Source organism: Myotis brandtii, unplaced genomic scaffold (assembly GCF_000412655.1).
Source record: "Myotis brandtii unplaced genomic scaffold, ASM41265v1 scaffold2565, whole genome shotgun sequence".
NCBI lineage: Eukaryota > Metazoa > Chordata > Mammalia > Chiroptera > Vespertilionidae > Myotis > Myotis brandtii.
In genome coordinates, this window is record NW_005359730.1 from 8,575 (window position 1) to 20,178 (window position 11,604).

The 11,604-nt window shown below is 37.5% G+C and overlaps 1 protein-coding gene across 1 annotated transcript in view; it reads right to left on the bottom strand.

Moving 5' to 3' along the window:
• LOC102254689 (alcohol dehydrogenase 4) overlaps positions 1–9,767 on the bottom strand; it is a gene marked incomplete at its 3' end in the record, with an annotated part of 18,338 nt that extends 8,571 nt beyond the window's left edge. Inside the window, exons 1-4 of the mRNA XM_005867961.2 lie at positions 9,591–9,767; positions 7,476–7,577; positions 6,263–6,404; positions 3,848–3,935 (exon numbers count right to left, since the gene is read on the bottom strand). Coding sequence (XP_005868023.1) covers positions 3,848–3,935; positions 6,263–6,404; positions 7,476–7,577; positions 9,591–9,608 — 350 coding nt within the window. The remainder of the gene's footprint in view (positions 1–3,847; positions 3,936–6,262; positions 6,405–7,475; positions 7,578–9,590) is intronic.
• Positions 9,768–11,604: the final 1,837 nt, after the last annotated feature.

Genomic DNA, 11,604 nt, shown 5'->3' on the forward strand with positions numbered 1-11,604 from the left:
TTGATCAGCAATGATACTTAGGTATGTTGTGCTATTCAGATGTTTATAATGATCTGGCCCTCTAGCAACTTCAGCAGGAAATTATAGCTAATTTGCCTACAAACGTCAGGTGGTCATAATAATCTGGCCACTGAGTGTAAATAATATATCAAATATAATATAAATAATATGCATATTATAATACATAATATAATATGATATAATAGTCAGGGGTCATCTAAAGATAGTAATGATAACAATAAATTTAAAAATTTTATTTATTTTTTAATTCTTATTGTTGAGAGTATTACAAATGTACGCCCTTTTATCCCCGTTGCCCCCTACCACTGGGTTCCCACCCCACCTCCAGGCTTTTACCATGCTATTATCTGGGTTCATGGACAATGCATATATGCATATAAATTCTTTGATTAATTTCTTACCTCCCCCCCAACCCCATTCTCTCTGAGATTCATCAATCTGTTCTGTTTCCATGCCTCTGGTTCTATTTTATTCACCAGTTTATTGTGTTCATTAGATTCCACATGTAAGTGAGATGCTGTGATACTTGTTTTTCTCTGTCTGGCTTATTTCACTTAGCATAATACTCTCCAGGTCCCTGGATGCTGTCTCAAAGGGCAAGAGATCCTTTTTTTTTTTTACAGCTGCATAGTATTTAATTTTGTAAATGTACCACAGCTTTTTTATCCACTCATCTACTGATGGGCACTTGGGTTGATTCCAGATCTTAGCTACTGTAAATAATGCTGCTATGAACATAGGGGTGCATATATTCTTTCTGATTGGTGTTTTGGGATTCTTAGGATATATTCCTAGACATGGGATCCCTGGGTCAAATGGAAATTCTATTTTTATTTATTTTTTTTTAAAATATATTTTATTGGTTTTTTTACAGAGAGGAAGGGAGAGAGATAGAGAGTCAGAAACATCGATGAGAGAGAAACATCGATCAGCCGGCATTTCCACCAGCAGTGTACTAGGGTTTCCTTTTCTCCACATCCTTGACAGCACTTATATGTTGATTTGTTGATGTTAGCCATTCTGGCAGGTGTGAGGTTCTACCTCATTGTTTTAAGTTGCATCTCTCTAAGATTAGTGATGCTGAGCATTTTTTAAGATGTCTTTTGGCCATTTGTATGCCCTGTTTGGAGAAGTGTCTATTTGGATCCTCTGACCATTTTTAAATTGGATTGTTTGTGTTTTGTTGAGTTATATGAGTACATTATATATTTTGGGAAGTAACCCCTATCTGATGTATCATTGGCAAATATATTCTCCCATACAGTGGGTTCCCTTTGCATTTTGAATCTAGTTTCTTTTGCTGTGCAGAAGCTTTTTAGTTTGATATAGTCCCATTTGTTTATTTTTTCCTTCATTTCTCTGGACCTTGGCAATGTATCGGTGAAAATCCTACTCCATGAGATGTCTGAGATTTTGCTGCCTATGTTTTCTTCTAAGATTTTTATGGCTTCCCGTCTTACATTTAAGTCCTTTATCCATTTTGAGTTTATTTTTGTGTATGGTGTAAGTTGGTGGTCTAGTTTCATTTTTTTGCAAGTACCTGTCCAGTTTTCCTAACATCATTTATTAAAGAGACTGTTTTTACTGCATTGTATGCTCTTGCCTCCTTTGTCAAATATTAATTGAACATAATAGCTTGGGTCAATTTCTGGGTTTTCCATTCTGTTCCATTGATCTGTATGTTCTTGTGCCAGAACCAGGTTGTTTTTATTATGGTGGCTTTGTAGTATAACTTGATAGCTGGTATTGTGATCCCTCCAACTTTGTTTTTCTTTCTCGAGATTGCTGTGGCTATTCGGGGTCTTTTTTAGTTCCATATAAATTTTTGAATTATTTTTTTATAGATCTGTGAAATATGCCAATGGTATTTTAATAAAGATTGCATTGAATTTATAGGTTACTTTGGGTACTATGGGCATTTTAATGATGTCAGTTATACCAATTGATGAACATGGTATGTACTTCCACTTGTTTATATCTTCCTTCAACATCCTGTAGTTTTTTGAGTACAGATCTTTTACCTCCTTGGTTAAGTTTATACCTAAGTATCTTAATTTTTTTGTTGCAAAAGTAAATGGGATTTTTTTTTTTAGTTTCTTTTCCTGAGAGTTCATATTTGTGTATAAAAATACCATTGATTTCTGGGTGTTAATTTTGTATCCTGCTACATTGCTGAATTCATTTATTAAATCTAGTAATTTCATAGTGGAGTCTTTAGGGTTGTCTATGTACAACATCATGTCATCCTATATGATAAAAGGCTAATATGCAAACCAACCAAATGGAGCTGACCACTAGGGGGCAGATGCTCAATGCAGGAGCTGCTGTTCCCCCCCTCCCCCCCAACGTGGTCAGTGTGCTCAGCCAAAAGCCGGGCTCACAGCTGGCAAGCACAGCTGTGGTGGTGGGAGCCTCTCCTGCCTCCGCGGTAGTGCTAAGGATATCCGACTGACGGTTTAGGCCCGCTCACCAGGGAGCAGGCCTAAGCCTTCAGTTGGACTCCCCCGAGGGCTCCTGGATTGCAAGAGGTTGCGTGCAGGCCAGTCTGAGGGAACCCCCCACTCCCGTCCCCCCCACCTCCAGTGTACAAATTTCGTGCACCAGGCCTCTAGTCTGCAAATAATGATAGTTTTACTTCTTTCTTTTTATTTGGATGCCTTTTATTTTTCCTTCTTGGACTTCCAGTACTGTGTTGAATAAGAATGTTTCTGTCTTGTTCCTGTTTTGGGAAAAATGCTTTTAATTTTTGCACATTGAGTATGATGTTGGCTGTAGGTTTGTTATATATGGCCTCTATTATGTTGAGATATGATCTCTCTATTCCCTTTTGCTGAGAATTTTTATAAAAAGTGGATGTTGGATTTTGTTGACTGCTTTTTCTGCAACTATTGATATAATCATGTGATTTTTTTTTTGTCTTTCAATTTGCTTATGTGATGCATCACATTTATTGATTTGTGAATATTTTACTAGCTTTGCATGTTTGGAAAAACCCCAATTGGTGCCCTAACCGGTATGGCTCAGCGGATAGAGCGTCGGCCTGCGGACTCAAGGATCCCAGGTTCGATTCCGGTCAAGGGCATGTACCTTGGTTGCGGGCACATCCCCAGTAGGGGGCGTGCAAGAGGCAGCTGATCAATGTTTCTCTCTCACCGATGTTTCTAACTCTCTATCCCTCTCCCCTCCTCTCTGTAAAAAATCAATAAAATATATTTTAAAAATAAATAAATAAAAATAAAAGCTTTAAAAAAAATCCCAATTGGTCATGATACATATCTTTTTAATATATTGCTGGATCCTATTTGCTATTATTTTGTTGAGGATTTTAGCATCTATGTTCATCAGAGATATTGGCCTATAATTCTCTTTCTTTGTATCTGTTTTTGAAATTAGGATAATACTGGCCTTGTAAAGAGAGCTTGAAAGTGTTCATTCCTCTTTGATAATTTGAGGAGGATAGGCATTAGTTCTACCTTGAATATTTGGTAAAATTTCCCTGTGAGGTCATCTGGGCCAGGGCTTTTGCTTGCTGGGAGTTTTTTGATTATTGCCATGAGATGAAAAAGGTTGAAAATCGCTGTGTTAACCTATTCTCTTATTGAAGGATATTTGTGCTCTTTTGAATAGTTTGCTGTAATAAACAATGTTGCAATGAACATTCTAGCACACATCTCCCTGGGTGATTTTGCAACAGTTCCTTGCACTCACCTGAGTAGAATTGGTGGGTAGAAATATGCACACCTTCAACTCCATTTATGTTTTGCCAATGTACTGCCCAAAATATTGGTACCAATGTATACTCTCACTAACCGTGTGTAGAGCTTACCTGAGCTTTGCACAGAAATTTGTGAGTGGACTCAAACAGAACTTGCATTTTTTACATTGAGGCATGTAGAGAGGAATCACTTTGTCACCTAGAAAGAAAGGCCATATGTTGGATGCCTATAAACGTTACTTGTAAATGTTACCTGTAAATAATTTCTACCAGATGAATCAGTGGAAAACACCATTCCTTAGGGTATACATGTTATGTTCAGCAGAGTATAGGTGGCAAAACATTTTATTACTCTATAAGATTGCTGACTTCCCCTTGTATTACCTATACTTTTTCATTTTTCCCTGCTGGGCAGTCAAGCAACAAGTCTGTACTGATACCATCAGGTGAAGAGTCCTACCTGCTGTCCTTGAAGCTCTCTCCATCATGACTATTATTTATTATATTTCTAACCCCCCATGTGGAATAGGACATCCTCATATAACAGGAGAGGTGGACAGTGACAGACTAGATATGGAGAGTATACATTAAACCATCACCACTGTGTTTCACCATTTGTTTTACTGTCAAGTTCCACATCTTCTACTTTTTATTCAATTTTGATTTAAAAATGGCTTCTATCCTCTGATGACCAAGGTCCAATAATAATTAACATTTGTTCTTATATTGTCTCAGCTAACTCTCAGAACAACCCTTTGAGAAGGGTAGTATTATTGTCCCCACTTTAGAAACAGAAATCTGAGTCACAGATAAATGATTTAACTGGCTAAGGTCACAGAGCCAGCAGGTGGCAGAGCTGAGACTACATTGATCAGACTCCTTCATGGATGCAAAACTTTGAGGAGCAGTTGGTTTTTATGATCTTGTTTGGAATGGAAAGATACTAATACGTATACCTCAGGGTTTGGAGCATCCTTATTAAAGGAAGGAAGAGTGAAATGGTCATCCTGTCTGACAAGGGAGGATTACAGAGCCCTTATTCCAGCATTTGGTGGAATATCTGTTATGAAATATGCAGTAAATAATTTCAGTCATTGGCATGTTTCATTTGCTTGTCATTTTAATCTTTCAAACTTCCAGAAAGACTAACTTAGGCTAACATTGGCATATGTGTAATATTTCTCACTTAAGCTACTTACAGAATGAGCTACCCCATTCTTCAAATTCTTTATAATATTAAATTAGTTTTTTGCTTTATTTAGAGGAGGTTGTTACAAGTTGTCATTTATGTGTCCATGGAAGCTTCAGTTTAATCTAACTTTGTAGCTTAGCTTCATAGCACAGTTTCTCAGTGCTCTACTAGTATGTAAATAAAGTGACCATCTCCCCCAGATTTTACCAGACAATTCTGATTCAAGTATTCTGTCTCATTGTTAGACTGTGATAGATTGTGTTTCTCACTTTTGCTTTGGAAAAGATGGTCCCTTATGGAAACAGAGATCAATATAGCATGCAAAGCCAGGAATCTATCAGGGATTATCCTTGAAATATCCTGACATTCTCACTTATTGGAATGAGAAAATACAATACCTGGCTTGCAATTGGTCACTCCTGGCCCAACACTTTCCACAATTCCTGCCCCCTCATGGCCAAGGATCACTGGGAACAGAGCCTTCGTAAATTTAGGATGGAGAATATGGGCATCGGTATGGCACAAGGCAGTGGCGATTATCTACAAAGCAACCGCATACTTGAGTTATTTCTGTAATTACATTATTGGGGTTGTTAAGTGGGTAATTTTAGGATAATTTCATTTTCACCCTGAGACTTTACAACACTCTTAGAGCTCAATAAAAACATAATACTTAAAAAAACACACATAAATTAAGATTTATTAGCATATATTCTTTTCCTTTTATACCTTACTTTTCTGCCTTTTACTGTCATTGGAAAATCATAAAAAGAGATAAAATTGGCAGTTACTGTCTCCAGGAGAGGAGAAATCAAAGGCAATAGGGAAAATTTAAACAAAGTCTAACAGGCAGAGGAATGGAGAGAACACAGGTTTCTAGGTCTTGTTCAAATTTTGTTGAAATAACACGAAATAGAGGTAATAAAACTTTTATAGTTAAAAGTGAGAGATCAAGTAAAAGATTGTCTAAATTAATTACTGCTGTATCTCTATATTCTTCTTCAAGATTCTGCTCATGAGGGTATCCCATTCATCCTCATGTATAAGCCCTTCCTGTGGTGATTGGAGGGAAAACATAGCCTGGGCAGCCAGCTCTGGGGAAATGGAGACATGACCCCAACTTGCTGCTGATGATCTGCCCACTCAGCATGGGCTCTTCTCCCTGCTCACCCACTGCCTTCCCTTTGATAGATTGTGTTTCTCACTTTTGCTTTGGAAAAGATGGTCCCTTATGGAAACAGAGATCAATATAGCATGCAAAGCCAGGAATCTATCAGGGATTATCCTTGAAATATCCTGACATTCTCACTTATTGGAATGAGAAAATACAATACCTGGCTTGCAATTGGTCACTCCTGGCCCAACACTTTCCACAATTCCTGCCCCCTCATGGCCAAGGATCACTGGGAACAGAGCCTTCGTAAATTTAGGATGGAGAATATGGGCATCGGTATGGCACAAGGCAGTGGCGATTATCTACAAAGCAACCGCATACTTGAGTTATTTCTGTAATTACATTATTGGGGTTGTTAAGTGGGTAATTTTAGGATAATTTCATTTTCACCCTGAGACTTTACAACACTCTTAGAGCTCAATAAAAACATAATACTTAAAAAAACACACATAAATTAAGATTTATTAGCATATATTCTTTTCCTTTTATACCTTACTTTTCTGCCTTTTACTGTCATTGGAAAATCATAAAAAGAGATAAAATTGGCAGTTACTGTCTCCAGGAGAGGAGAAATCAAAGGCAATAGGGAAAATTTAAACAAAGTCTAACAGGCAGAGGAATGGAGAGAACACAGGTTTCTAGGTCTTGTTCAAATTTTGTTGAAATAACACGAAATAGAGGTAATAAAACTTTTATAGTTAAAAGTGAGAGATCAAGTAAAAGATTGTCTAAATTAATTACTGCTGTATCTCTATATTCTTCTTCAAGATTCTGCTCATGAGGGTATCCCATTCATCCTCATGTATAAGCCCTTCCTGTGGTGGTTGGAGGGAAAACATAGCCTGGGCAGCCAGCTCTGGGGAAATGGAGACATGACCCCAACTTGCTGCTGATGATCTGCCCACTCAGCATGGGCTCTTCTCCCTGCTCACCCACTGCCTTCCCTTCATCTGCACCCAAGACCCTGTGCTGCCTACAGCAGCTCTTCAGGTTTTCCTCTCCCTTGTTTTTTTTTTTCCTTGTTTTGAACCAAATTCTCTATCTCCCTTTTAATAATTGGCAAGTGGAAAACTAAAAGAAGATATAACTAATTGTAATCCAATGGGAATTCCTTAATCTGATTCTTAAGGTTAATGATTAATGTTAAGGTGCTTTAGTTAAATTTTAAGCCCATTATCAATGGCTACTGATAAATAACGAATGATTTACCCCCTCTGGAGATAAGGCCTGTTTGTATCTGAACCTAAAGATACAATCGCCCACACTGAGAACTGCAGGGCTTCCCAGTCACATCACACAGGCGTGAGCTGACAGAGCCACGTCTGCACCTAGTCAGTGCCCAGTGTGTCCCGCCAGGGAGAGTCCCCACTCACCTGAATTCGAACTTCATGTGCCTTGGGGGGAGCTACCTCAACCTCTTCTATGCAAAGGGGCTTGTTTGCTTCCCAGGCGATGGCTGCTTTGCATTTAATAACCTGGGAGAGAGAGAGGGACATAGGGAGGGAGGGAAGAGAGGGAGAAGTTTGGGCGGGGGATTGGGAGGGAGAAGGTAATTATGGGGGGAAAAATAAAAAGCATATTATACCATAACTTGTGGCTGGATGTTTTATATAATTATATTATTTTATAGAAAAGGGGATTATTGAAAATAAGAAATCATGATCTACATTACAGTCATTGCACTTTTATTCTTTTTTAAAGACTAGTTTATTGATTATTTAGAGAGAGGAATGGAGAGAACCATCGATCTGAGAGTGATCAACTGCCTTCCACAGGCCTTTCTTCAGGAATGGAACAGGCAACCCTTTGGAGCAAGGGATAATGCTCAAGCACCTGAGCCACACTGGCCTGGGTGCCTTTTTAATTTTTGAGAAAAACAGGTGCATTAAAGTTTACCTTAATATAATGCCTTGACCTTCCCCCGCTTCAGTAGCAGAGGGGATAAATTCATAGGGTTTGGCCAATAAGTATTTGTTGACTGAACAATTTGTTATCAGATCTGAATTACCTAAGTCCTCATTGCTAGAACATAAATGTGATTTTACATGTTTGCTACTCATTGTATGATCCCCCCTTGGACCAGAAGTTATTGACAACACCAGGGAACTTGTTAGAGCAACAAGACCTGTCCCAAATCCCCTAAATCAAAATCTGCATTTCAACAAGATCCAGGTGATTCATATGCACATAAAAGTTTGAGAAGTGATGCTTAAATAATGAGTAAATTTATCAGTAGAATAAATAAATATTAAATAAAAATTTGGTCACTGAAAGAATTTTGGGTAAAAATGTATAAAATAAATTAAATAATATTATATAAACTTATTTTATAAATTAAGCAGGATTCTATCATTAAAATTTTATTTAGCCTCTTAAAATATTTTTGTTGATTTCAGAGAGGATAGGAGAGGGAGAGAGACATAGAAACATCAATGATGAGAGAGAATAATTGATTGGATGTCTCCTGCACTCCTCCTACTGGGGATTGAGCCTGCTACTGGGCATGTGACCTGACCAGGGAATAGAACTGTGACCTCTTGGTTCATAGGTCAACACTCAACCAGTGAGCCATACCAGCTGGGCTTGCCTCTTAATATTGTATTTTTAGTTTTAAATATGAGTAACATTGAAAGAAAGTAGAAAGAAACAAACCTATAATTCTCCATTCTAATACTACTACAGTATTTTTGCTTTTGATGTGATTTTCCTAGTCTTTGACAACATGAATACATATTTTTGACAGTTATGTAATTTTGAATTATTTTTAAAAATATAATTAATGTTATTTACAGGTGCAATAAATGTTAATTATGGGAAGTTTCAAAATACAAACAAGAAGAAAAGGAATAAAATCCACCTGTAATTTTGTGAGGTAAATCCTTTGAATTATCCCCAAATGGGATCTTATTGTATGTGATATATTTTTTTTTAATATATTTTATTGATTTTTTACAGAGAGGAAGGGAGAGGGATAGAGAGTTAGAAACATCGATGAGAGAGAAACATCGATCAGCTGCCTCCTGCACATCTCCTACTGGGGATGTGCCCGCAACCCAGGTACATGCCCTTGACCGGAATCGAACCTGGGACCTTTCAGTCCGCAGGCCGACGCTCCATCCACTGAGCCAAACCGGTTTCGGCTGTATGTGATATTTTTAATCTACTTTTTCTACTTATTAGTATACTATGAATGTTTTCCATATTCTTCTCTAACACCACTTTTAACAAATGCAAATTCTATTTTATGGTTATAGTTACCCAAATCTCTCTCTTCTTTTGACAAATAAAAATATTTAATTTGACAGCCTGTTGTAAGCATTATGGCCAGTCTACAGTAATTTCATTAGCGTAATTTTCTAGCATGACGGGGTGCTTTTGATCAACTTTAAATGAATGCATTCTGAGGTTAACTTAAATGGAAGCTTTTTAGCAAAAGTACTAGTATACAAAAAAGAAGAATTGAACGAAGAAACAGTACATTTGCTTACTTTGCCCTTGGTGCCCATTTTTCTTTGGGAAACTCGCCTTGGAAGCTTCTCTCTGATTTAAGAAGTTCCACTTCTGTCCAGGATGCTCTCTCTGTAACCTGGATTGAACTGCCATTGAATAAATACCATCCCTGCTTTTTTATTCTCCAATCACTTTCCCTTTTTGTTGCTGTGATCCACATCTCAGCCCGTATTTTATCACGTCATTTGTGCTATCGTATTTCAACTGCAAACAGCCTTTGCTCCCAGCCATTATTTGGAGGAGATTTTGTTTATTTGTTTTTTCCCCCTTTTATTGCAAAATATAAAATCATAGATAAAAGTTTATTACATGTACAGGTGAGTTAACACAAATTATAAAGGGCATTTCCATTGCTCCAGAATCCTTCCTGTACTCACCCTTTTCCTTCACCACCCTAATAATTATTTCCTTGCATTTCTTTTTGATTTATGCTTCTCTGTAAGTATTGTTTAGTTTTACTCATGAAAAACTTAATATGAATGAAATCTTAGTGTTTGTATTCTTTCATGTCTTCTCTCAATCCCATGTTTTTGAGAAATCCCCCACATTGCTTGTAGCTGTTTATTTTCATTATCATTTATTTTCCTTTCCCCTTTCTTTCTTATGATGAATTAATGATTGCATAAAAAAGTTTCCTTAAGGAAAATTCAGGACTAATATGCAAACAGTACACACTATTATGGTGATGCCAACCTGATGGTTTTGGGTCTCTGGGAGTCTGGCTGTGCTCAGTAGAGTAGTCCCTGGATGCCTGTAGGCAAGTACCTGGTGCCCCATCTGACCTTATGGAGCTGTGACCACCGATGCAGTGGGCCAGAGCTCCCCTGGAATCACACTTGCTTGGCTGTTTGTGGGAAATGGAGTGTCTCATAGTGGTTGTTAAGTATTTTGAGTAGGTGTGGAATTACTGTGTCTTCAACTTTGATAGAGAAGGCCGAAGTGTTTTTACAATATGGCTTTCCTTACCAGCAAGGATGTATCAGAGTTTTCACTGGGCCACAACCTTGCCTATGCTTGGAATTGCTGGACTTTATAATTTTTGATAATCTGTGGGCGTGGATTGATAAGTAATTGTTTTTAATTTGTAGTTCTGTGATCATTAATGAGAATAAGCACCGGTGGTGTACTGGAGCCAGCTCATATTGATTTTTGGTCTGCTTGTTCTATTAACTACGAGAGATATTTAAAAATAATTATTATGAATTTGTTCATTTCTTACAGTCACTGAAGCTATTTTTCCCATTGATTTTTAGAAAGAGTGGAAGAAGGAGGGGAGGGACATCAATGTGAGAGAGACACATCGATTGGTTGCCTCCTTAATTCACTCCGTCTGAGTCCGGGGATCAAACCTGCAACCTAGGTCTGTGCCCTTGACTGTGAATCAAACTCATGACCCTTTTGTGTGCTGGTCGAAGCTCTAACCACGGAGCCACACCAGCCAGGGCCTTTTCCTACTTTTTGCTTTACATACTTTGAGGCTTGATATTAGTATTTGCAAGTGTTCTTTGTTGTACGTATTTTTAAAAGTTTGACAATGTATTTTGCCATCTCTGTCAGCGTGTTTTTCTTTATACCATTTCTTTTTAATCCCATAGTATTCCACTATCTCTTCCAGACTTTAAGTGATATTTTATTGCAGAAGAATTAAATTTTTCTAGTATACTGTTTGGAAGTATAATTTATACTCTTTGCTTCTACTTTCTCACTCCCACGTTTCACTTCTTAACTTCTTTTTTCATTTCTATCTTTTAATTAAAACTGTTTTTTTGCAAGTTGTTAGTGGTTTCATTTATAACAAATAATTTAAAAAAAATTTCTGTGTAACATTTAATTTTTATAGCCTTTTTAATATTTTCATGAATTCTTTCCCTCTGTGGCCAACAGCGACAGTGGATGGGTATACAACGATGTGGGTCGTCACCTGAACTCGTGTAATATTTCTGGCCATGTATCAACAGAAAGGAGAAAAAGTCTGCATTTGTGACTGGATAC